General features: G+C 39.3%; 1 protein-coding gene across 2 annotated transcripts in view; it reads right to left on the reverse strand.

The window, feature by feature from the left end:
• Window positions 1-12,549: 12,549 nt before the first annotated feature.
• LOC122842115 (tyrosine-protein kinase CSK) overlaps window positions 12,550-27,934 on the reverse strand; it is a 42,575-nt gene continuing 27,190 nt past the window's right edge. For both annotated transcript variants that reach the window (XM_044135697.1, XM_044135706.1), the window contains exons 4-13: window positions 27,374-27,486; window positions 22,473-22,692; window positions 19,391-19,484; window positions 18,840-18,905; window positions 18,353-18,452; window positions 18,106-18,196; window positions 17,794-17,867; window positions 17,029-17,224; window positions 15,764-15,850; window positions 12,550-13,915 (exon numbers count right to left, since the gene is read on the reverse strand). In XM_044135697.1, the coding sequence (XP_043991632.1) occupies window positions 13,733-13,915; window positions 15,764-15,850; window positions 17,029-17,224; window positions 17,794-17,867; window positions 18,106-18,196; window positions 18,353-18,452; window positions 18,840-18,905; window positions 19,391-19,484; window positions 22,473-22,692; window positions 27,374-27,486 (1,224 nt within the window). In that variant the 3' untranslated portion in view covers window positions 12,550-13,732. The remainder of the gene's footprint in view (window positions 13,916-15,763; window positions 15,851-17,028; window positions 17,225-17,793; window positions 17,868-18,105; window positions 18,197-18,352; window positions 18,453-18,839; window positions 18,906-19,390; window positions 19,485-22,472; window positions 22,693-27,373; window positions 27,487-27,934) is intronic.

Raw genomic sequence — 27,934 nt, forward strand, 5'->3', positions numbered from 1 at the left:
TATACTAAGAGTTGTTAATCTTGTACAATATAGTTCAATCCTACATAAGTGTACCTTTATGGTAATGATGATGTACTCCAAACTGAAACAAACAGAGCGAAAGGCAAGAAAGATGCAAATAAAGTTACTAAAATGCTCCAAACCATCAAACCTGCAACAGCTACAATTTTTTTTCTGATCAAATGAGCCTAGAAAATGTTAGTTTCTGCTAAACATACCATTCTTAATCTCTACCAGTTTGAGCCAGGTTACTCCTGACTTAGCACAGCAAAAGTAGAAGTTACATAAGACGCTGTGTATTGGTAAAAATGTGTCTGCATGAGGCCAGCTCTGATGAAACCAACTGAAAAACGGCTCATATGCTCTGCTGAATAAAGCCCTCACCCCAAAGGCAAACTCATCATCTTCTTCCCTGCCGGAGCGCCAACATCTCCTCCTCTCCACCCTCTTCCTCCATGTCAGACCTGTGCTCAAGGAAATTCAATTAACTCCAGCGCAATCAGAGCGTTTTAGCACGTGTCACAGCTCGAAGGTGAAGGTGAGGCTGGCTCCCAAAGTAAGCCGATGACGTCTGAGGAGCTGAGGCCGAACGGCGGAGCCATCAAAGCTTCGGATGCTGGATGGTGGATTTATGTGACAGGCTGCCTGAATATGTTAGCATTGCTGGGCGTCATGAATCTTGCAGAAGAGATCCCAGACTCTGTGCCATGTGACTCAGATGACTGCATAGATTTCCGCCCCCCGCCAGGAGAGAGTATCCTGTCCCCTGTTAAACATTTGGCCTGCCACTGTCAAAGGCTTCACACCTGGCTGATGCATCAGAGGGAGCAAAACTACTATTAGCATCTTAAAAAAGTATTTGTAATACCTCAATCATTTACACAACAAAAGCATAGGATCAAGCTGAAGTATTTTTTTTTACTTATATTAAAGAATCATTGACTTAAAACAAACTTACTTATCTTGTTGAAAATGTACTTGTCAGTTAGTTTTGTGTTTTTTCAAGTGTACTGAGGTATTTGTGTTATATACCTATCCCATTTTAGTGTGACACCCCTAAATAAATCCAGTGCAACTAACTGATTCAGAAGTCTAGTCAGAGCTACAATAGAAGTATCCAGATCAAAGTATTGATTTATATGTTACAATGGTCCAGTGGCAAGATTTGAAAACTTACTAATGTCCTCCATCTGTAATCTATGTAAAGCTTAATTTTCTATATCTTTAAATTTAAAATAGACATATAAAAAAAGGCAGGTGGTTCTGCAAAGAACTGACAGAAAAATAGCAAATAAGAAACTCCCGTGTGACTCTCCAAAAACACAGCCAGGTTTAAAAGATCTCCTGTAATTGTACAGTAGAAGACATTTGGGACAGAGGCATCTCCAGATGGTTCTGATGAACCAGGGATATTCCAGGCCATGCTGCTTTGAGGCCTCGGCGTTCAAAACAGCTGAAAGAAATGTGATTGACAGCGATCCTTTCACAGCCTGTCAGGTCACATGTAGTCTGAGATGATGAAATTTCCCTGTCTTTTTTTTTATTACCTACTCAGCCTTTCCTTCTTTTTTTTCCAACTATTTCAGAATTCAGACTGATCCTTTTTCCAAAGTAAAATACAACAATATGGATATATTGAGAAAGAAACCTGCCGCAGTATTCCACAAGTTAATTACCTTGTCTATTCATATGCTAAGATAGTGCTTGTATGTGTTGTCAGTGCTTGTGTGTGTTGTCAGCAGTGATTATCTTAAAGTCTATCACCCTCCTACAAAGAAGGAGATAAGAAACAAAACTGGTAGGAATTAAAAGATTCTAGCTCTCATCCAGGATTCTAGACTCATAATAAAATTATATTTTAACTTGCATGCTGCTAATCTATCCTTTGACAAAAAAAATATTTAAATTCTCACGAGAAAGCTAAATGTGCAGCTTTATTGCTCTGAGTGTGAACACTCTGCCTTGTAAAGAGTGAATGAATATGAAGTTTGAAACAGTAACGGTCACTCGAGAGATGCTTTCTTTACAAGTCTGCATCGCTATTTCGGACGCTCTCATCTCTTTGAGGAAGAGTTTAAATGTAAACTCCTAGAAGCCACGTGAGTCACTCACAACATGACCACCCACGCCTGAGTGTGGGGGCTGATGAGTAATTCTGCTTGGACTTAGACAGGAGGCGAGTCTTTGGAGACAAATCCCAGCACAGTGAAGAAACGCTGAAGAACAAGCGCAATGCTGTAATGCACCTCTGATTGCCAGTGGATGATTTTCATAGAGAATTTGACAGCATAGTTTTTTCTTGGATTGGATTTCAGGTTTTATGTCTGAAAAAAAGCAGGCAGCTGATGAAAACTGAAATCTGCTTTGATCTAAACGCCACGTTTGTAAATTTGACAGCATTTTTGGTGTCATCCAGTGAAAAGAGGATGGACTTTATGCCAAAATAACATGAAAAACTGTTTGAAATATTAACCAAATTTATCCATTCAAAATAAATATACCAATGTGACAAGAACTTACCTCAGTAACTAAGATAAAAACTCCCACACAAAACATGTATTTTAAAGGCTTCTACAGAGACGCTCCATAACAGACGATGAACGATAGCAGTTCTCAGCCGATTCATCTTACACCTCATTTCCATCTAAGTAACCAATCTGCCACCTGGGTCCACCAATCATGAAGAGGCATCAGCACACTCAAAAACACAGCCACTTAAGACAGTGGTCATAACACTACTCTTCCAGAAAGGCCATATTTGTTGAGTGCACACCAAATAGCCCATCTTTCAAAGGGTTCTACCACCTGCAGCTCCTCTGGAGTTACCATAGCAACTATTTTTGCTTAGTTTAGGTTGACTGCCATGACTTAGTAGGTTTGCCTTTGTGCCATACTCTTTCCATTTTAGGATAATGGATTTAACAGTACTTTGTCAGGAGTTTAAAGTTTTTATTATTATTTATAACACAACCCTTCTACCACTGCTGTGTTCCTTAGCCTTCATGATGCTGTTTCCTTTTACTAATTTTCTCTAAAATTCTCTGACATTTAAGATTGTATTATAGACTGATGGCAGACTATTAATTTTTTTTGGGTGACTTCTGAAGTAAATTGATTGCACTGGATTTTATATGTGGTGAAGACAACTTGCTGCTCATCAAAATTACCATTGGAATTTTGATGAAATGGGAATTTAGTGACTTTGAACAAGGTTTGGTCGTTAGTGCGGCAACTGAAGGGTCAAAAATGCCTTTTTAATATCAGCGGAGAGTGGACAGACTTGTGCAAGATGACAGAAAAACAATAGTAGCAGCTGATAGCCTTGTCTGTGAGAGACAGCTATCACTATGGTTGTGTCTGGTATAGTGGATGACTGCTGCTGCATCTTGACACTTGAAGAGCAGGGGACTGAGTATACATCCCTGAGGTGTCCTTGTGTTAAGAGTGAAGGTGCTGAATATGTTAGTTCTGACTTTTAAATTGATAAACATTATGACACTGGAATTAGTTACAAAGACTGTGAAATGTATACAGTGTGTGTGAGCTGTAAAGATATGGTGATAAACTGAAAAGGAGAAAATGAATCAAAGTTTTCAGTCTCAGAAAAGAAAACCAATGTTATGTCATTTAGGGTTTCCTGCCTCACAAATCTCCTAGACTTTGTTTAGGCAGCTCAGAGAGCGTCCTCAGAGGACAGAGTATAAACTGTTGTGACACATGAGGATCTGCAGCCAACTGCAACTAATGTTAAGGTTCACAAATGCCTAAGAGACAAGAAAAGTCATACACTTAAAGGTTTTGCCCTAAATGCATGTGAATACACCTCACACAGGTCAGAGCGAGTAACACACGAAGTTAAACACATCTACTCATTCCTTCATGAGTGTGCATGAAAATGTTCTGGACTGGACTCAAAAGCGGGTGATGAAATTGTGTCGTGCTACCTTTGGCAGCTAGATTGCCTTGCTTTTTCTATGCCTCACTTTCAAGGAGGAGCCCATGTCCACCATCCCTCAGCCACCCAGTGGGGGTGACCACACGCACACACACGCGCACACGCCCACTATCTCAACGTTACGCCTGCAGCGTGGCCAGGGGCACAGGGGAAGGAGAGACACAGATGAGGGCTGAAAGGCTGCTCAGTGCCGTGTGCCAGATCCTTGCTGAAACACAGGAGCTAATGAATGCAGCCAGAAGTCAGAGTGTGTGGCGTGAGCAGCTGCAGCTCCAAAGCACACTTACACACAACCTCAGCCAAGCGGCCATTCCTGCTTCATTCACAAAGGGTTCTCCAAGATCAACAAAGCAGACCTGGGACTGTTAACCATAACACACGAGAACAGCACATCCATGTGTAGCCTCTGTGTATCCCTATTTTCCTACTCTGCGTGAGAGTGATGTAACAGCCTCGCTACCGTGGGCAGGAATGACTCCAGGCTGCTCTGAGCACATTCACATTAATTAAGTTGATGCGTCGTGGCAACTCACATGTAAGCAGACACGTATAATCATGTAGCCACTGCAAAGCAAGCTGTTAGCGAGCACCCGTGCTCCCTACGACTGCCAATAACAAGAAAATACCAAGCAGATTTGAGTTCTGTGGTTCAAGTGGCGATGCAGATATTGATGCAGTAATTTCAACACAAACTACTCTCAGGAAAATGTTTGACTCTTCCAGTTTAATAGATCCCCTGTTCAGTGGCCGTGGAGCGCTGGTGATGGACTTTTACCTTGTAGAAATCTAAAAAGTGAGGCATTAATTTTTGTTTGCCTCCTTTAGTACAACACCTAACCAGAGAAAGGGAAACATCTAAATTTAGAGCCACTGATGAATCTAAGTCCTGAAATAAAACAATGTCTCATTTTCCTTCCACCTGACTATGATGCAATACGTTGTGCTGGTTTGACTCCTAAAATTGCAATAAAATATTGTATTTTTAATGTGACAAAATGTAAAAAATAATAGCTGTGTGAACACTTTTGCATGACATAGTAAGCAAGGAATCTACATTAAACATGCAAAAAAATGGCAAGAAATGCATAAGATCAGAGAATGTTTTTATATACATGAAAGCCCGTCTGGCTTGTGCTGTCAAGTGCAACATAGTACAAATCACTATAAATAAGTAACAAAAAAAATATTTTTTTTCTTTTCAACCAGATGGCTTCCGATGTGTAAACACTTTCCAAAATGGTCTGATTTTAAATACTGAGGAGGGTTTTACTAAAATTGTGTGATGTCCTCTGCATAACGTGCTGATGTCATCCGGTCTCATTGTTACCTGCAGCAAAAATATTACTAATTGTTTATTTCATCATTTGAAAATGACCGCATCATCAACAGTGACTAACCTTGATACAATCAAGCCCAGCAATAGAATGGCTACATACGGACATTGTTGGCACTCTGGCGTTTCAGTTGCGTTTGTAAACATGACCCAGCTGACTCTAATTCACAGACGTCAGCTTGCAGGATCTGCGAGCTTTGAAGTTCAAACAGCTTTCTTGGACGTCTCCCTGCCGTTTGGAGACGTTGGAGTGCAAAGATTGTTGGTTGAGCTTGAAGGACTCTTTCCCCTCCTGACAGCCTGGTGCCTGGCAGATGATGCGAGCTTTGATGAATCCTTGGAGCGTGAGTCACAGTTACAGCCCGACATTTGTTGTCAGTCAGAAGTGGGAGTTTGCTATCAGTTTTAATGGAGGAACAGTGGGCAGGGCGGCAAGCTGCCTGAGCAGATTACGTCTTTGTGTGCACCATTAACAGTGGGAGAGCATGACAAACTTGACACAGCATTTTGTTTGCTGAAAGTCTTGAAAAGGCCTGCAGTATCCATTGGAAAATTTACATAAATGTCAAAATTTTTGTGCTGAATAAAAAAAACTTTGTTGAATTGTTTAACAAAAATAGCAACTCGCATGACAGTAGCTCAATACATCTAAATGTGGTGAGGAAAATCATCGGCAAAGCATGATGCTGCCATTACACATTTTACAGTGATGTGTTATGTATTGCAGATTTGACCCCATCCAATCAGTGCTCAACTGTTCTCCTTCAGGCTTTCTTTCAACAATTGCTTCTGTCTGATTGGAGAATACCCAAGTATTAGTTATCTTATTCAAATAAGATCTCTGTGGATCCTCCAACGTTACCATGATATTAATGCTCTCCTTTCTTAGCCTTTTATCTTAGGTGAGTCTTGTTAGATTTGCATTTGTGCCTGACTCCATTTTCAGATGAGAAAAAAGGAACAGAACTCTGTGAGATGCTCAAAGCTAGAGACATTGTTTACAACCTAACCCTGCTCTAATTTTTCTCACGTCTTTATTCTTGACCCTGTGTGTTCATTGGTGTTCTGTGTTGTGTTATTAACAAAAAAACAAACAAAAAAAAAAAAAACAACCTTTGAGGCCTTCACAGAACAGCAATATTTATTCTGGGATTAAATTACACCGTTGTGTAATCTGTTTACTCATTAGGTGGCTTCTGAAAGCATTTGGTAGCCCTGCATTTGATTTAGGGTATTATAAATGGGGCTGAATACAAGTGCCACACTTGTAAGATTTAAAACATTTTTTAAAAATTTGATCTTCATTCCACTTTAGAATTATGTATTTGTTTATTTGGATCTATCACATTAAAGTCCAGTAAAGTACATTGAAGTTTGTGGATGAAAAGTGACAAAATGTAGAAACATTTAAGCACAATATGTTGTTATTTTTTTTAGATTTGGCATGGCTGTTCAGGATGTTGCAGCTAGAAAGGTACTGGAGCTGTTGTGCAGTTGAGGTTCCTCTCTGGGGCCTCAGGGCCCTTCACCATCTCCTTATCAGAATATGTGTTGGCACCGCCCTCCCCTCGGTTGGCTACCAGTAGGCCGGGAGCCTGGGATAGGGGGAGGTGAAATGTCAGGCAGAAAATGCAGATTCATGCTGACAAGCAGTGCAGAAAGCATGTTTGCTGCGACTGAGGGAACCTTGATATTTCACAAAGTCAAATGAACATGTCAGCCAGCACTGCGGGCCAACTATTGGGTTATTTAAAGTCAGGGTGCAGCAAGCGGGCTGCTTACATCATGGGATACAGAAACTGGTTTGTTATCCTCAGTCTCCAGCCCATCTCCGTCTGTGAGACGTGACCAGTGCTCATACTGAGAAAATCAATGAGGGTTTTGAGTGAGAGGCGACTCACACCGTCTTAATTTAAGCCACCATTACATCACTGTGGTGCTCTCACCTGCTGGATTGGCTGTTGGACCCAGTTCCTGTGTCTTATCTGTGTTCTGCACTGAGCCCATAAACAATATGTGAGTCACAGCCTGAGCTTTGATAAGCAGCGGGACACCAAGAATAACGAGGAACAATATTCAACCAAAAATGCTGCTAATGCACAGACAGCATGGTGTAGACGTGGCAATGCAGCTAAGAAATCATTGTTGGGTTAACAACTGACATGCCAACTACAAACTTTCAGTTTTGTACTCCAACAGCTTATGATTAGTTAATAAATATGTAACACTTTGGACTGTAGCACAATCAGCTGTATTCAATGCCTTTTACATCATATGTATTCATAAAGTGTGGTTCTACAGTATGGTCTCCTGCTTCATTTGACAGGGAGGGAAATGAAGGCAACGAAGCATTGAAGTGGATGTGTTACACTGAATGATTCAACTTTTAGGATGGCATCAGTTTAAATAATTTTTATAATACTGCATTCACCTGTTGGTGTACTGACTAAAGTCTTAGTGTTATTCACATGAGACACTCAAATGAACATCTGAGTTAAATGTTTTGTGTAAGTGTTAAAGGCTAAGGATTCACTTTCATAGCTTTCATCTAAATGTCTTTTCACTGTATACAAATGTGAATAATTTCAATTTTGTTCATGCAAAATGCAAATGAAGTCTAATCATTTGATAATTTATGTCAAAACTGAATTTTATACATGCATCTAGTTCTACATTTAGAACTCTGTGTGTTGGAAAAACTAACCCTGCACATTACCACTGTGAAACATGGTGGTGGTGGCAGCATCATGCTGTAGTTTTTTTAGTAGTCTACTAGACAACCCCTTAACATTTAAGATTTTTATTAAGAAAAAATGCAAAACTGCTTTGTGAATTAAAATAAAAACACTAAAAATATCTGGAGATAATGATCCTAAGATGCATTGTAAGCCTTTGACTTACCTTGAAAAAGCAGGTAGTCTTTTACTTTTGAGCTTATACAACACTGTTCATTTCCATGGTGCCACATTGAGCTGTCCTCCAGCTGATGGACAGTGGCCAGATGACCCTCTCACAGGTCGGACATCATGCTGTCAACCTGGATTACTGTGCATGAATCATCGTATAGGAAGAGCAAACTGAGCAGAGGTTTACAATGTAGACAACTCATAAAAATATTGACACCCTGTTAACTTTTCAACAATTTGTCACCAATAAACAACGTGTTTAATCTAGATTTTATGGGAAGACATAAGATTGTGATGTGCTTTTGTAATCAGCCCCCGTTTAACTGCAATCAAGTGCCTTCAGAAGCTCACGTACAAATGTTCAAGGAGTGTGGATATTTTGACAGGCACAGTTAGCTGCGACATGGTAATCAGTGAAGATAAGCGACAATCACCTCCTACCCCACCCGACCCTCTTCATGCTGTATAGGATGATTGATGAATAGATAGTAATAACTGGAAGCCTGATACTCCAAAGAAATATGGCTTCATGATGTTGCAGGAACACACAGTGGAATAAGTGACATACTCTACATGCCACCAGGCTCCTAGAAACAACCCCACCGCTCAAAAAGGGATCTTCGTCTTTTGAAGAAACCAAATGCTTTCCTGTCCACAATCCGCAGCAGGAAGTGTGTTATTTTTAGACTGATCAGCAAAGTGGCGAGCCCGGACAGAGAAAGGCATGTGAAGCCATGCATCAATTTCTAAAAAAGAACCGGAGGACGTTAGAGACAGCCTGTTGGCCTGATAATGTCAATATTATTTCTGTCATCTGAACGCTTGCTTCGCGACACGGAAACAGGCTGAAAATTAAAAACTCCCACTCTCAGTGACAGTGCTACAGCTGTTTAAATACAACCCTTGGAGAGGGTAATTCCAGACTTCCTCCTCTGCAATCTGCAGCATCACAGACAAGTGTCTCTGCTGGGAGAGGTCAACATTTTGGGAATTGTCTTCTTTTATTTTGACGATTTAATGACATGGAGACAGTTTGTGTGAAGTACAAAAGTCTTTCCCACATCGTGCTAGCTTCTAAATATTTTATTGGGATTTTTACATTATACTGTAGGTCAACACAAAATAGCACAATAATTTATTTATTTTTTTTTACAAAAGAAGCAAAGTAAAACCAGGTGAAATGCATCTCTAAAAAGCTATTTCAAGTAACTCTACAAGTTTTCAGATGATGTTGGGCTGGACTTGCCTCTGCATTTGGGGTTGTTGTCTTGTTTGCTCTCAACCCTTGCTCTACTTTAAAGTATGATGTACAACTCTATCCATCATCTCTGGTTAACTTCCAAATTTCTGTGAAATAAACTATATGCACTACTTTGTGTTGATCTGTCATTAAATCCACAAAGATTTGTGGCTGCAATGCAAAATAAAATGGAAGAGTTCAAGCCCTGAGAACACTTTTAAAGGTACATCCAGTTCCGGAGAAACATATTTTTAAAGACAAAAAAAAGGCCAAGTTTAGAGATAAGCTTAATGCATAGAGAGGGGGGTGTAGTGACCACAATGAAAAAAAAAAAACCCCAAAACTTGGTATTAAACTACTCGTAATGACTAGAAATCCACACAAAACATGCTGGCAGCTTCAAGGAATCCTGCTTCATGTGACAGAGAAGCTAATGTAGACCTGCAGCCTGAGCCCACCTGTCCAGCTCACCCTCATTCTGTCACACATGTAGATTTGTCAGCTGCAGTTTGATGTGCGAGAGTGTGCGAGAGGCTGGCGGGCGGGTGCGAACGTAACACTGGCACGCACAGGCCTCGTCTGGCGTCTTCCTCGGACTGGTGTTGTTGTAATCAGATTAATTCAGGAGCTAATTAGTTTCTATTGGGCTCAGTCTGACAGCCGACGGTCACACAGATCCGCATAATAACTTATCAAAAAGCTGATTAACACTTCAATCCTCCTGCATGCGCCTCCTAAGAACCAAAAGCTGAGTGCCTGTCACGATTAGTTAAGCGTGAAGGAAAGACTTAAGCATCTAGATGTGGGAGAAAACTCAACTCATGTCAGACTGATGTGTCAGGTGGGATTCACAGATTATAACTAATAATTCCTTAAAAGAAATGAGTAAAATTAAGCCCAATAGAGTTGCTCTTTGGGACTATTTTGTTGTTGACCTTTGGTAGGCTAAAAATGGCCCCAAGGCCACCTAATAAGCTGCATGCAAACATGCAACTCATTAGGCATTCACCAAGCTCAGAAGGTGAATGTCTCTGAGCTCTTGAGGTGGATGTGTTGGTGGACCTCTGCAACAAGCCCATCTCATGCAGCTGTGGCAGCATAACAAATCAGAGCTACCGTGATAGGTCCTGACAGCAGTGCAGCCTTAGCCAAGAGCATAAAGCGCATTTGTTATGTAACGGGCCTATTGTTGCCGCCCTGTCACTGCTGTTAAAATTCATTGGATTTATGCAAAATTAGGACCCACACAACATTATCGTAGCAAAGGAGGAGGAACGGAGATCGGAAGAGCTTTAAAGTGGAAGCAAAAAGTGCAGAGAAACTAATGGACTGTAGACTCCTTCCTAAGATGATGATCTCCAGAGAGAAGTGAAGGCAGCATTGTGTGAACCACGACAACTTAGTCAAATGACACTTCTTCACACATTTAAGGCTGTGTTGACAACACTCCTCGCCCATTTACTGCACTCCTGCAAACTACATTCACGTTGTTAATAGATGCTGGGGTAAAACTCCACGGTTACTTTTGATCCAAGCTGAGACTAGAAGTCCAGATCTCTGAAGACCTCACCTGATTGAGAAACTTTTTCAAGCAAACTGAAAGATTTTCACACTTCTGCAGATCTAGAGTTATCATACAGGATAGTGAGGGAAACTGAGATGGTCCTGAACAAAGATCACCAAACTGCTACATTATCCACTTTATGTTACTCTACTTTTACACATTTTATCCACATTGTGTTTGAGACACATGTGTATTACTTTAATATATGTGCACTAATTTGTTGAGTGAACTTTCACTTTGCTGTTTCACAATACAATTTCAGCACATTTCACTAAATTAAATTTGAGTCTTTTTAAGACTAAGGCAATTAAAATTTAAAACCCAATTGAATCCTGAAAAATAAATAATTTCAATAACTTATTTTTAACTCTCTTAACAGTTTAAAGAACATTACACATATAACTCAATTTAAATGCTGTTCCTCAACAACAGCATGTAACTCCATGTTTTTTTTTTTGTTTTTTTTTTTTATCTAAAGCTAAAATAAAAAAAAAGCATCCTATCAAGTATATACAGTTGATAGAAAATACTGCAACATTTCCTCTTTTTGGGACACAGGTAACATAAACAAGTAGTTCATTCCCTTTAGTTTAGATTAAAAAACAAAATTAATGTTCTGATTTAAATGAAAAATGATATGTGACAAATAATCTTACAGAGCTCATCTTGAGCATAACGCCACCATGGGGATAGTTGTGCCACCATCATGGTGAGGGAATGTTTTTCTATTCAGCTGGTCAGCGTTTATTAGAAGATTGAGCTAAACACTGGAAAATACCTGGACAAAAAGTTGATAGAGCCTGTAAAGAATGTGAAACTGGAGCTATGGAAACCTTCAAGCATAAACAGAGCCAGAGCTAAAATAAGAGTTAACATCAAAGCTTAATGTGTAAGCATGACTTATAGTCCAGACCAAAATTCAATTCAGTATCTGTGCCAAAGCTTGAAAATTGTTCACAGACACCAACTAATCTGACAGAGCTTGAGCTGTTCTGCAGACTCTCTAGTGCAAAGCTTGCAGAGACGTACTTCAAAAGATTTACAGCTGTAATAACAAAATGTGATTCTACAAAGTGTCTTCTCTTGGAGGCTGAAAACAAATGCAGGTCACACTTGATGAACTTGCATCAGGTGGTTATCTTAGAGATCATTTATAAATTTATAGCTTTTAAGCTCATTATGAACTCAATTTAATACCTGTATCATGATGGAAATGTACAAAAGATAGCCCTGTGTCTTATATCAAAGTAATTCCATACTTTTTTGCACAGAATGCTTGCAACATCGTTATAGGTTGGAACTAGAACTGAGACAGTGGAAAATCATCATCTTGGTCTCAAATGTCAATCATCTCACTCAAACACCACCCTACCGCCTCTCTTGGCTCCGCACAGTTTGCTGTAATTTTCTACATTTATCAGGGCAATGCTTTCACAGGGGGGCTAGTTACACTATAGGGTGTCAATGTACATTTTTTAAAACAAATTTAAGACGTTGAAAGACGTTTTTGCAGACGCGCGGACACCACGATAATGATGCATTTCCACACTGTTCAGATGGAATGATTTATTCATAGTCATGATAGCATAATAAAACAATGAACATTGAAAGCACTGACAGCTGAAGCCAAGGCCTCTCACACACAGCATGCACCACCCCGACCCCAGAGTTCAGGGACACCAAGCATCCAGAGCACCAAATCACTTCCTGGCTTCTCAGAGTCCTCCTTCTCTTTCCCGTCCCGGTCAGTTTTCTCCTTGTTCTTTTCTTTTAAACCTTTAAATATATTTTTGATATAAAAACAAGCCCACGTATGATGAATCGACCATGTGTGTGAAGTGCCTCTCCTGCCCCAGTCTTTTCCTGTAATCACCCCACGCCGCCACTCGGGGCTGCCTTGGCAGCAGGATTAAGATGACGCCGCCCCGCGCTGAACACCACCTCTTCCTGTTCATGTGCTCTTCTTAGGGGAGAAAAAAACTGAACAAAACAAAAGATAGAAATGGCAAAGTTGTCGGGAGACTGTAATAAAAAAAACAAAAAAAACATTTACTGACCTCCCTGAAGAGAAAGAAATTAAAAAAAAAATAAGAAAATGACACCTCAACAGTCCAATTAAGCAGTGGAGGGTTGTGGAGCTCTGTAGACTGGAGGCACTTTGGCACAGAGCGAAGCCCCCCCTCCACCTGACAACACAGCAGAGGGTCGGGGGTTAGAAGGATGGAATGAAAGAGCTGGCATGCAGAGCCACGTGGTGATACATGGATACGGGAATGATTTAAAAAATAAAATAAAATAAAAAAGGTTGGAGGAGAAGAAGAGAGCACCTGACAAACGTAGAGGAAAAGGCCAGCCCCTCCTCCAGTTAATGCCACGTTTCAGGAGGAAGAGGAGGTGAAAAAAAAGATGAAAAAAAAAGGCATGATGCAAGTGGATGAGGAAGAGCAGCTTGGACCAGATTACAGAGCGCAAGCGAACAGCGGCAGGTGAAGGAGGACGAAGAAGAGGTGTGAGGAAGCTGTTCGGCAAAGCTATACAACACAAACAGGAAAACAGTCCTAGTGAGGAAGCAGGGTGGAGCCTGAGGTCGGGGGAGGGAACACGGTTTAGCAGTCCCTTGGTTTGGCAAGCAGGAGGAAGGTGCTGTGGTCCCTCTTCTTCTCCTCCTCCCATGATCCGTCTTGTTCAGGGCTGCTCCTCATCCCCCCTCAATCTCTGTCTCCACAGCTGCTTTTTACAGGTACAGCTCCTTGGCTCTGATATGCTGCAGTTTCTCCCTCAGCATGCGGAAGGAGGGCCGCATGGCGGGGTCCAGGGTCCAGCACTGCTTCATCAGGTCATAGACCACAGGTGTGCAGCCGTCCGGGGCGTCCATCTTGTACCCCTTCTCCACCCGGGGCACCACGTCTTTTAGTGGCTGAGAAACACACACGCACAAACACACAGAGCAACTTTAGAGCCTCAATCAACTATTCTTCCATTTGTAGCCAAGATTACAGTTTTAAATCGCATGCTTTGAAAAGCAGAAGTAGAGTCTCCTGCACAACCAACATAGAGGCAGCAAGTGGTTTCTGAATGGTAAGATAACAAAACACTTGTCTTGTCCAGCAGCCATTGTACAGCACATATAGCAGTAAAACCAGGACAACAAATGTGCTGGAGCTTTGCTGGGGTTGCTTGGCAAGGGCGCAGAGTGACTCATAAATAGGCTTGCTTTCCGGACACCAAAAAACATTAACATACTGCCAAAAAAAGCTGGATTTTTTTTTTCAAACTGTTACTGTTTTTAGAAGCAGTAAGGAACCAAATGAAATTACAAAAATGTGCAAAATGTGAATTTTTCATAATAGATTCCTTTTAAGATTGAAAGTGTAAACAAGTTTTATTACATGTACATGTTATTAAATCAAAAGTATCATCAGAAAACCCACATAGATTCATTGCATTGATTGTTTATTTCTGTTCATTAACAACTTGAACCTAAAATCCAGTTTCTCTGAACATTAAAATGTAACATAAAACTGATGTACCTGTGTGTAAATCCATGCATACAAATAGAAGGTTCAGTGGAAGAAAAAAGTATTTTAGACAGAGATAACGGCAATCTTTAGAAAATTGCAAAATAAAATTCATTTAGGAGTTGGAGGAGATTCACAAGTCATTGTGGTTGTTTAAAGAGTCAACACACACAGACAGATTGGTGTGTGTTAGTGATGATTTGAGAACCAGGCCATCTGCTGGTTTTAGTGCATTGCGTTTTTGTAAGTGCAAAGCAGAAGCAGCTTGCTAACAGGAAATAATAGAGCACGTCATGCTTCCTCCTGCTGACAAGCTTTATGGAGACAGGGATTTCAGATTCCAGACAGACGTCTACAAACTGCTTAAAGTAAGAATGACTTGGCTTTATCACTTGAGTCACCTATGTACTTGTCTGATGAAAACTCTACAGAGAATCCAAAGAAAGTTGTCAAAAGGAAATTAAGGGACACAAAAGCTAATGTACACAGGCTGAAGGCCACTATTAATGCACCCTGAGCCACTTTAACGCACATAATCCCATTATGCCTTCTGCGTTGCTGCAGCAATTTTTGAAAAAGGAGCATAAAACACAGACTGGAACCAACACTGACATTTCTGCATTAAATATTAATTTTTATCAGTTTGATGTAATATTATGATTTTGGTTTTCATCCTCTTTGAGGTATAATCAAAAAGAAAATAAAGAAACAAATTGAGTTTAAATGTTTTAACTGAATTACTGAAATAAATTAAGTCTGATGATATTCAAATTCACAGAGATGCACCTATACTTATATGTTCCACAAGATGAAAAGGAAGTTGGCTTCTGATTCATTGTGATAAATGGCTGTTTTGAGGGGATTTTTTTTAAAGAAATTAAAATAAATGTAAATACAATTTCTCAAATATTGACTGATTTCATGCAGCATTTTAGCAAACTTCATTTCCTTAATTCTTCCAATCTTGATATAATATTTATGAGAGTTGACCTTTATAATTTTAAAAGGTTGCGAAATTGAGGTTTATTATCTTTTAGAAAATGTAAACTCAAACATTTAACATTTTTCTAAAAATGGAACACAATGTGAGCCCTGTGTAAGAACCTGCTATTTGTTTTTCCAGCTAAAATGATTCTCCTATTGCACAAAAATAAAACCAGACTCAACACTGGTCCCAGCGCTAAAGCCTGCCATCTGCTGGTTTATCTCAAATTTGACAACCAGAGATGACCAGCCAGGATACTTACAATTCTAGGGTAAGGCACGCGGCCGAAGGAGTAAATCTCCCAAAGAAGGATTCCATAACTCCAGACGTCCGACTTGGTGGAAAACCTCTGTTGGGTAAAGACAAGCGAACCCATTAACATGTTTTTACATGAAGCCATTCAGAAAGTGACACATAAACACTGCTGACATAATTAGCAGCGATTTGAAGGGTGATACAGTTGCTGCCTGAGGAGGTGCGTTCATTAAAGCAGAATGCACAAGATCTGGATATGAGGATCCTAAGTTTAGTGCAAGCTCATATTTGGGAAGTTTGTTTGTAAAGTTGAGATTTGAGCATCTAAGGTGATTATATGCCCACTTTTCAAAGCAAAATAAATTATTTCCACATGGTGCCTGCAAGACTAGAGATAAACATTTGAGAATATTACAGAAACTCTGCAAATAATCTATAATATCATTATATGTATGGGTTGCAAAGATATGTTATAGCACTTGAATAAAATAACAGCTCAAAACAAACGTAATAACAGATTATTATCAATGTAGTAAGTCAGAAAGTTTCAATAACCAAGAGCTGCCTTTAACACCCAGGAATCTAATCAAGCTTCCTTCTGAAAGAATCTCAGGAAAAATTATCTTATATGCTGTATTATATAAAGAGGTGACATGTTTTTGCATTCTGTTGCCATAATTTTTGGTAAAATTTTAATGTCATTAATAACTTATCTTAGAAATTATTTATTGGAAAATAGATAGTGCCGTTTAAGCAAGTAGTCGTTCTGGAGGGGTCACTATAAGGCCATGATTAGACAAAGTTTTACCAATTGGTATTAGAAACTGAAACTTAAATGCACTGTATTAGAACTAGGATCTAATTTGAATGTATGTTCCTGAATTTGCCAAAAATGATTGCGAAGAATTGGGATTTCTTTAATTATATAATTTTACCTTTCTACATACATTTGTTGTGAACTGAAATAATGGAAATAAATTGAATTTAACTGAACTGATCCAGTTACATCAGTGGAACACTTGAGTTTAGAGCCATTTGCATTATTTTAAGCAATGTAGATGACCTGAATCACCTGGAGACAAAATACCTAAAACAAGTCAGGAATATAAAATTGTCTAGTTTCTATGGTTACCATGGTGCAATCTGCCTCGTATTACCGTTCTGAAAATGCTTTGAGAATATTTCGTAACTGCACTAATAAACCCAGTGAAATGTTTTGATAAGTTTAAATTAAAGAAAGCCACAGCCTGCCAGTGCAGATCAGCTGCTCACCTTCTCTCTTAGTGCTTCTGGGGCGGTCCACTTGACGGGCAGCTTGGCAGTGTCCTGTATGGAGGAGGCCTCCTTGGTGAGACCAAAGTCGCTGACCTTGGCAATGTTGTCATCAGACACGAGCACGTTCCGAGCTGCAAGGTCTCTGTGGACAAAGTTGTTGGCCTCCAGGTACTCCATGGCTTCGCACACATCACTGTGGGTAGAAAGAAAAGGACAACAATATCATAACTGTAACTTTATTACATGAAAGATTAGAGCAAATGTGTGATCTGCTCTTGATAAGAGGAAAAGTCAAATGTATAGACAGACTATTGTTTTCAGATCCAACATATTTGTCTGGTAGATATTTTCTTCCTTTTCTTGTTTGATTTCATGCAAATAAAATCTATTTCTAATAAGAGAAGCCAAGTGTTCCATGTGTCTCACTGAAAATAAGCCACTGAACACCTCACGGTGGATTAATACACAAATACCTTCAGATTGGAAAATTTTTGCTCATTTCATTTCTTTTTTCACAGGTGTTAGAAGACAGCACTGTCTTAACAACTGTTTAATTAAAAAAGGATTAAGTCAAAGCCTATATTTGCCAGGGCAGCAGCCATTTCTCAGAGAAAACCATCTGAATAATCTGTCTGTCTGTAAACAAACGCTTCTGGAGTGCTTCCAGCCAAACGGCTGACGCAGTTCCCATAAAATTCTGCAGAACTCCTGACAGCTAAACAAATATTTCCAGAATTAAATCTAACCAAGATGAAAACTCACAGTGAGAACTTTAGCAAGCAGTCCCCACCAAGAACAGTCCGTCCCCTGGAGCGCAGGTAGTCCACTAGGCTGCCCTGTGGGATATTAATGTTAGTAAACTGCTGGATTATGAAAACATCAAACGATAATTCATAAAAATAAACATATGCAGCATTCAGTGCATTTAGTCTCTGGAATAATCATGACGATATCAATCATAATCTTTACCTGCAAATGACTGATATTTAATAACTTAAGAAAAGCCAAACTAATTCTACAACTGGGTATATTTTTGATTTTATTACATAACACGCCCACACTGATCTAACCGACCTTGGCCATGTATTCTGTGACGATGTAGAGGCTGCTCCTCTCCTCCACAATAACACCGAGCAGCTGCACCAGGTTGTTGTGCCTCAGTTGCCTTTGTGAACAAACAGATGGAGAAAATGATGCTGTGGGTGCGCAAGAAAATGCATAAATCCATTTAGCTGCTCATGTTAAAGTAAAACCTCATTAAGAAACAGAAATATAAAGAATTGCTTCAAATTACAGAAGAAAATAAAAAGTCTGATCTTACGTCATGACAGAGGCTTCGGCGATGAAAGCTTGTGCTGTGGCATCATTTTTGATACACTTGACAGCCACCTTGGTCCCTCTGTAGTCTCCCACCATCACATCTAATCATGAAAGACATGTTTTCATTTCAATATGAAGGAAAGTTATCCCCGTTTATTGCGATCATGGCTCTGATACAGGATTGCGGTTGTCCTGATCCACCTCTCATTTCTTGAACTTTTGCTTCCAACAAACCAGAATTCCTTGAAACTTTAAAAGTAGGGATGCAAGTTATAGATTAATGAGTTAAATATGCAAATTAATAACTTAAAAATCATACAATATGATTTTCTGATTTTTTTGTTTTAGATTAGTAAAAAAGCAACCAAGGTCTAAGGAATTACAGGGATAATAATAATAAAAAGTCAATCATCTGCAGAATGATTTTGATTTTGTTTAAAATTTAATTATAATTATATTAAAAGAAAAAAAAAAAAACAGTTGCTCACCTCCAAACTCCCCCTTTCCAATTATCTGAAGCAGCTTTAGTTCTTTCCTGTTCAAGGCCCAGCCACCTGCCAAGAGGGGCCAGAAGGGGCTTAATAACTGTAATGCAACATTAACGATATCATCTTTTCTCCCGGAATAATCAGAGACCTACAATCAAACTAATCACGAGATGTAATAAAATACATTTCACTTTGATGAGAGCTCTTTTTGTGTCGACTTTTAGAATAAGTGCTGCGATAATCAGCCATATTTAGAGAGCTGCATGAAGTTCAGCAAAGACACATGGAGGAGGAGCCGACTGGTACAGATTAACTTTGTCTACTGGTGAAGCCCATGAGTATTCAGACACAAAACAGATTAATCACCCTCGTGATTCAAGCTATGAGGCTGTAGATGACGGCACAACCTTAGAGGTTGGTATTTTATTCCATGCGCTTGCATGTGACTTTGTGCTTACAAGGTTAATACGACGGCAAGTAAACAAATGTCCCTGTGAGCCTCGGTGCCAGAAGCCCAGTGGAGTGGTGTAGTAAAAGTAGGGGAAACTTACTCCTGGAGAACTCGTCCTGCGCCGCCACCGTCCCTTCCATCAACTTGGGTTTAATCAGTCTGGTACAAAGCCCGTCAGCATCTTTGGTGTAGTGCTGCGCACACAATTTAGCACAATTAAGACGTCATTTTTAGATTTACAATGTAAAACTATCCTGTTTTATATTTTATGAAGGCTTCAAACTGCAGGCAGTAAGACTTAAGACATTTGATGGTGCGTAAGGAATCATCACTTTGCTCATATAATTCAGGAAAGCGTTTTATCTGCAAACAACCGCACACGAAAATTGTGATAGGAAAACTATTGCAACTAATAACAGCACAACTTCTTCTGAGCACTGTATATTTCACATCCAGATGTCATATCTGAAATTGAACCATAAATAGGTTTGACACAGGTTGCTTAAGCAGCATAGCAGTGACAAGACAAGGCTACAATAATACACAGCATTCTGTCAGCACTCCAGCTAGATGGATGCGATGCAGCAGAGGGGAAATTTAGTGTGAGAGGTCAGTGATTATGAGATTTTCCACACAACAAAACCGTGTCAATGGGTCATGAAATCAGGTTGTACTGAGGTTCATATTTTGTTATGGCTGGCTGAAATGGCTTAATAATAAAATCTCTGATGTTTTAATATCAAATTCAATTTTAGTCTACTTTGTCCTCTCACTTTTTTCCCCCTTAAATAATTAGCAATGACAGAAAATATCATTAAAAACTTTTTATTTCAATAATTCCTTCTCTGAATTGACCTAAATTCAAAGTTGAAACAAACAGATGCTGTAAAACACGCATGTCAAACATGAAGGTACTTCTTGGGCAGGTTAACATAACTCTGGAAGCCCAAAAAAAATCAACTGATGAAAAATACAGATTTTCCAAAAATTAAATATTCAAAAACAGAAAATTAGAGTAGTCGATAAGATCAAAGTATCACCCAGACAAATAAAAAATATTGAAACTTGTTGGGTTCTGAGGGAGCTGAAAAAAGGCTGTTACTCCAATTACCGTAGGTGTAAGTCACCATTACAACCACCAGAGGGAGAGCAAGGTGCAGGAAGAATGCACTCTGATCTAGCTAGTTCTCATGCCTGCAAATGGATCCTCAAATATTAAATAAGAGCAGTACATGGAGGATTATGCTACACCTTGGATTTTCCTATTGTTGAACTAAGTCATTTATGTGTTTGGTACAGTGTTTATCAACTGAAATGCTCCAAATAGTCTGATTCTGCTTGTGTAACATGTTGCAATTGACAAAAAAAAGTGATTTGCATAATTGTTTCAGCTAAATCAAGATCTTCCCATGTGTAATTAACACTGAAGACTGTGATTATGAAGTAAAAATACTCAATGGGTGCATAAAAGACAATACTTCTCCATCATGCAATTATGTTGCGGCTACCACATGCAGCCATCTTTGCTTTGATCACATGCATAACATTACTGCGGATGCCATAACTGACAATAAGCTGTCAGCAAACAGTATGTTCAGGGATAAATAGAAGGAAGAAGCCATATGAAACATGCTGTGACCAATAACAGCAGAGCGCAGGAAGAGACAGCTAAACGGAAAAACACCAAAGAATGTGAAGAATTCTATCTAAGGCTATTTACAGGGGAATGCAGACAGTCTACCGGATAAAGATATGGAGAGACTGACAGAAAGGAAAATGAAGGAGAGCGGGGAATATGAGCCAGCAGGGGAAAGAGTGAGAAGGATAACAATGAGAGGAGGACAAAAAGCAATATGCCAGGTATCCACCAGGGAACTCGAAGAGGGAAAGACTGACAGAGGGGAGGTGGAGAAAGGAAGTGGGGGCACAATCGAGTGTGGAGGGTGTGAACAGGATAGACAGAGATTGTGGGTGGCTGATTATAAGAATGCACCAGAAATGGGGATGATCTCACTGCCAGCTGGCAAATTCCTATCATCCACTTCCACTGCCCCACAAGGTAAAAAGATGAGGCCCAATTAGAAGTGTGATAGCCGCCAATCTAGCCTCTCTCCCCCTGTTTATCTGAGAGGATGAAAGACCTCTCTTTCTCTGCCTGCCACCACGCCTCCTGTCTTCCTCTGTCCTCTCTGTCCTTCCTCTGAACCTGGCTGCAGATAGCGGGCAGGAAGGGAGACGATCAAACAGTGCTCAGAGTGTATGCTTGAGTCTTGATGTTACGGGAAAGGTGGATAGTGAGTGTGAATTCTTGTTTTGAGTTATGCAATCATGTTTCAGCAAGAATCAATACCAAAACCTTAATATGGTGGCAAAGTTTGTACTGTGGATTGGGAACAAAACAATATTTTCTCAAACACATTATTAGTAACAGTACATTTCTTTGGTATTTCACCGGGAACCTATTAAGCCTTCTAGAACAGGTACATGAGCTATACAAGACATGTTCATTACATTTTCTGTTCAAATTCACTGTTGGATGATGAGATTTTAGTCTGCTCTGCTGTGCCAATTATGAGCTGTTTTAGACCCTATTGTCACCTTAAATAAATACAAATAAGCCACACCCATTTACACTCGCACAAGAAAATGGATGCAAACAAATCCACAATTACACAACTGTACATCTTTGAAAAGCAGAAGTAAAACCTCCTGCACAGGTAACAAGAATGCAACAAGTGGTTTCTGGATGGCAAATCAACAACAAAACACTTAGCTGGGTTTGATAGGTGACGGTATAGCGCCATCAAATGAGACTTAAACAGAAGGTTTTTGAAATAGCTCATTTTGCAGATACCAAAAACATTTACTTATTGCCAGAAAAACAGCTGGGTGTTTTTTTAAGTGCTTGGGCTGTTTTCAGAAGCAATAGAAAATCAAACGCAAATACAAAAACATGCAAAATGAGAATTTTGCATAATAGGTCTTTTTTTAAGAAATCTAACAGGTCTGTTCTTACACAACATGAGCTACATATATTTTTCACACTTTTATTTAAAAAAGCACTTTTTTATAATAATGATAACTGAGGAATACAATAGACTCCCTGCATAATAACAAAATCTAAAACAGAAACAACCAAACAAAAAGAAGAAAAAAAACCCCCATCTGAGTTCAACTCTCACCTCAACCAACTGCATGAGATTCTCAAAGTACTCCTCCTCGTCGATGGTCAGTTTGCCGTTGTGGTAGATGATGCGGTAGTGCTCCACCTTGCCGTCGCAGCTGACGCACAAGGTGTAATCGCCAGGGTAGTTGGTGCTTTCCCTCACCAGGAAAAGACCCGTCTCAGGGGGGTAGAGGAGACGCTCTGCCTGCTCTCGAGTGATTTTCCCATGAAACCATCTAAAGCGATGGAGAAAAGAGAAAAGTTAGTAAAGCTCAGAAAACAGAAAGGGAATGCAAGAGTTTGAAATAACTTCAACTTTATAACGTAGGTCAAACTCCTAAAAGTTGTTCATATTTTGTCATATAGAAGTCAGCGGAAGAGTAAATAAAATGTTTGTACTTTGAGAAGACAACCAGTTGTTCTGGGACCAATAGAGAACATTGGTGAACAAACTGCATCTTGAAGACCAAGGAAGACATCAAATGGCATAAAAACTGGAAGAAAGACAATGGCAAAAGGCCTTTGAATTGAGCTTCTTGTAAGTGAACAAACGTAAACATAAAGCCAGAGCAACAATCGAGGCAAACACACATGCTAAAATGGCCCCGTCAAAGTCCAAACCTAAACGTAAATTAAATTAAATTCTCAGATGTATCCAATCTGACTGAGGTTGAACTAGCCTACAAAAAAATGAATTAACATATCCTCTGGATACAAAAATTTGATAGCGGCATACCCCAGAAGACTTTCCCATGGCGCTCTGACAACACTGACTCATGGGAGTCTGATACAAATGCGCATTACTTTTTTGTTTGGTTGGAAATAAAAATGCTACAAGACAAAGCATTTTTTCCGGGTTTTTTTTTCTTCGTGGTAAATATCAGCAACTACTTAATAGAGCAGTGTTTAGCTTAAGGTAGTGCTTGCTGGAGGATGCAATTACAACACAAACCATTATCCCACCAGATCAGTCGGGTCTTCTTTTTGTCAGTAAAACGCCTGCTGAGCCAAGAACACGCCTCCTCAGAGTAAATAAGAGCTAAAAAAAAGAAGTTCTATAAACTGCATTTGGCCACAGTTTCTGTACTGAGGAAAACAAAACAAAAAAAGAAAGAAGAGAAACTATGTCAATGTTACTAAACTCGAGAAGTTTCAGCCGCACACAGTGATTTACTATCTTTTCTGAAAGAAGAAGTGAAAAACAGGAGAGGAGCAGTAAAGGAAGCCAGCAGCAGCGCTTCCACGCAGACCAGAGGCGGAGGCTGTCTCGTCTTAGAGATTCAGTGAGAATGTACCTGGTTCCAAACAACAGGAAACACACACACAGAAATAAAGTCTGGGGGCAGAAGAGGAAACTGACATGCAGGCGCAGCAATAACAGGAAAATACAAAAAGGCTTAGACGGGGCAGTGAGTCTGACAAGCCAAGAGACCCACTCCTGAGTGAGGTTAGGGGGAACTGAGAAGTGACCTGACCTTTTACCAAATGGAGGAGGAAAAAAATTGAGTCTTCTGCTAAAATACAAAGGTGCTAGTTTCTTTTTATATAAATGTCTATTTAAGATCAAATGCCTTATTTTAGAATAAAGTTCAGTAATGCTCTTGCTTGCCTCTGACAACACAGAACACTGCACAATTGTTCATTGACTTCTGCCACTCATGGAAGAACTATTCCATGAAAACAGGTTCTTCCTTTCAGCGTTTGCTGGTCAATGGGTGGTAATTAACTACTCTAATTGATTTATCCTGTTCTTTGGTGCTTGCCTCCGTTGCACCCTCCTCCTCCTCAGCTCTTGGGCTCATGAGACGTCGGAGATCTTCGTGGTAAAGCAGCTTAATGCGGGTTGAGTTGATTAGATCAGCGATTGCAGCTTCTCTGATGGACAGAAGCTCTTTAACTCCCACTAATCTGAGAGTGGACGACAAGCTGTGTGAAACACAGTGCTGCTTTGTTCCGGGAAACCAACTGCAGTTTTCAGACGTGACATCATGGTGAAACAGGACGAAGTCCTAAACATGCTTGGTCCAACATGGAAGGAGGAAATAGGACACCAGTGTTTAATGTCCTTGTTGTTATCATAGGATGATGCCACAATGAGGAGCAGAATTCGCCCACAAGAGGGCAGCAGAGTGAACAGAAACAATAAGAGCCTCCAAGATGGCATCTTCTGCTGAGTATCAACAAGTGAGTGTGAGAATGGGGACAGAAGACCACAGCTGAACCCTTATGTAACCCAGAATAGAGGGAGAGGCCATTTCTGAGACATCTGTTAGTGATTCATGACAACATTTAAAATGTCCCTCTGCGTCACTAAGAGTAATATCAGAGGACGGCTTGTGCATAGAGAGAGCACTAAAATGTGGTGATATCAAAATCCTAGCAATTAAAACCACTAAAATATGACCTGGCCTCCCCATTACAATACAAATATACAAAGAATTTAAATTAATACAATATCACACCACAAAGTTATCTAAGGTTTACAGTTAAGAATTTTATTCAATTCTATGTCAGATACTCGTATAAAAAAGTTAAACTCATGTAATGTACATTCATTACAAAAAGCAATGTTTCTAGTGGTTATGTCTGTTGATTGTTATGATTGTTGCTTACAGGTAATAAGAGGCTTGCCCAATACTTGGGAAATATTGGAATGATTATATGATTTACCATGAATAAGCAAATAAACTTAATGGTATTAATGCTTCTCAGCATTGGAGTCATTAAAGACATAGATCTAGACCAGGAGTGCACACACCTGATCTAGACAGTTTCTGTTAAGCACTTGAGGAAAAACATCTTTCCATGTCAACAACATTGTTTTATCAAAGTAGTGGCTTCTTCTGCTGTTAAAGCACACACAGAAAAAACTTTAATGACTTTACCAGAAAATCACAATTCCCAAAACACGTTCTGCTGCATTCAAAACAGCAGCTATCAGCCATCTCTGGCCAAGATAACCTGAATGCATGGTACCAAGATAATTAATAACTATATTTAAAAATTATTACTGCAAGCCAAGTAGCACTTAGTGAAATGAACATAACACTGAATGACACTGAAGTAACAATAAAGACACAATAATATTGTGTAGTCTTAAATGATAAAACAGAAATGTGATGTTATGCTATATTATAGCCTACAAAATCATAGACTGTTCACTGCTCACTGAGACTCTGCAGGATGTATTAGTACCGAAGCTGTCCTTTAACAATTTAAGCATATTAATGAGTGGAAAAAAATGTGGGATAGAAAAGGGTACATAAGCAACAGGAATAACCCTCGCATCGACAGTACTGTGAAGCAAATCTGATTCAAGAATTTGCCTCTATGCATAATTCATGCAAATATTGAGTTCATATATGCTACGGTGCAAAGATGTACTTCTCAGACACTGACATTTCCAAATTAAAAATATTTCTTTACTGCTTAAATTCCAGGGTCTGCAATCTTTACAAATGGAAGAGCTGCAAAATGTTGCACAACCTTTTGTGAAAAGACATTAAATATCTACTACAGGAAATTTGTGGTTTTGAGGTTTTAAAACAAAGTAGACCATAAAACATTTATCAAACGAGCCTTGATTAAATTTTTTATATAGGATGTTGATGCTTAAGAAAAATTATACAAAAAAACAAAAACATCTGGTTTCCAAAGTAAGATTGAGAAAAAATATATACATTACTAATAGTTGTGCCATTCTGTTATGAAAATACAATGCAGGATTTATTCCATGGAAGAAGAAACTATCTACTATATGTATTTTTAAATTTCTTTTATGTTGGTTCTCCACTTTTTTTAGCCTAATTATTAAGAGCCATTTTGGAAGGTCCAAAGAGCCACTTGTGGTTTCGGAGCAATTGGTTGAAGACCCCTGGTCTAATGTAATGTTCAAATTCAGAAAAGAATAAATGCTACTAAATTATAAATGTTTCATGAATCTGCATTTCACTTTTTGAATTGAATTACTGAAATAAATTATATTTTTGGTGATGCATCTATATATAAACCTTACACACAAACACACTCCAGCATGCTGGATGAGCATTCACACCGGTGTGGACAGACGATACCAGGGGTGGAACGGAGAGAGAGGTTAAAGCTTTCAGCAGCAGCTCATGAAGAAACAATGAGGGTCAAAAGTCAGTTCAAATGCTTCCTGCCAATATGATGTGAAAGTCAGCCACTGTAAATTAAAGAGGCAATGCTGACGAGCACCGGCACCATAATGAACGAGGATTTGATTTCACCAATACAGATGTACATAGTGTAGATTATACTTTTCTTTGAAATGAACAAAAGATCAACCAAAATGGCAACTAACTCCTAATTACCAATAACATTTTCTAAGGTAATGGAAAAATTTCAACATTTTATCCAATTAGAAGTTGGGTATAAGAATAACTTCTTCTAACTTCAACTTATACTTACATAAGCAACATTTTTTGCAGCACTTGTTTCTTCTCGCTTCACGAATGAAAAGCTCACTTTGAAGTCAGAACATTCAGGTATTTTCTGTTACTGCGGAAAGAGAGGCTTGGCTTTCTTGTGTCATTTGATTTACATTCAGCTTTCATCATGTTGTCCTCTTTTTGACTTGCCACAATCTCAAAAAGAGCCACTCTGTCACTCTGAAGCAGCACACAGACGCTTCTGGCCTCTGAGACAGTGACACAGATGAAATGAGACACCATAAAGGCGGAATTTCCATGGATTGATGTCAGAACTGTGTTTTCCCCTCGCTGCGGGGAGCCAAACAACCTATTCAAACGGTTGAGCAGCAGACACATATGTGGCACAAATGTGCAAGATGCACAACCATAGTCACATCCCTGCAGTGTTTTTAAAAGTGTTGCATAAGAATGCCCAGCTGCTTTTACAACGCATGACATGCTCCATTAGCACTCTGGTACTTACGGCATAAGACTGAGCTTCCCTCCTGATTTCACTCCTTCCCGTTTCTGGACGTAGTTGGCCGGAATGGTGCCCTCTCTGCCCACTGTGTTTTTTGCTTTGTACCAGTTTGGATCCTAAAAGAGCCAAACACCAAAAGAGTTAACTTCCATCTCTTTTGAAGCTGAAGGCCCACTCATCTGAACAGTACATTTAAACCACCTGCAGACTAAGAATCCACAAAACATGGCAACAATATGATCTTGCCAAGTTGCTTTTTTATTAGTTTGCATTAATATTAAACTCCCTCAATAAAATAACGAGTAATTGAGATAGATCTTAATTACAGCCTGAAAAAGCAGTCATCAGACTTTGGCTCCTACCTGATACTCCCACTCTAGAATAATGGACAGAATGTATTAATGAAATCTATCAGAAGGTAAGATTAACATTCTTAATCCATTTAGAGATGAATAAGTCTACAGCACTATGGTCAAAATAGATATCTTATGTTAAAAAAACATCCAAGAATTTTGGCTGGATTAATTAAAAAAAATGTAGTAAGAAATTGATTTATTTTGCAGG

This window comes from Gambusia affinis, linkage group LG02 (assembly GCF_019740435.1).
Source record: "Gambusia affinis linkage group LG02, SWU_Gaff_1.0, whole genome shotgun sequence".
Lineage (NCBI taxonomy): Eukaryota > Metazoa > Chordata > Actinopteri > Cyprinodontiformes > Poeciliidae > Gambusia > Gambusia affinis.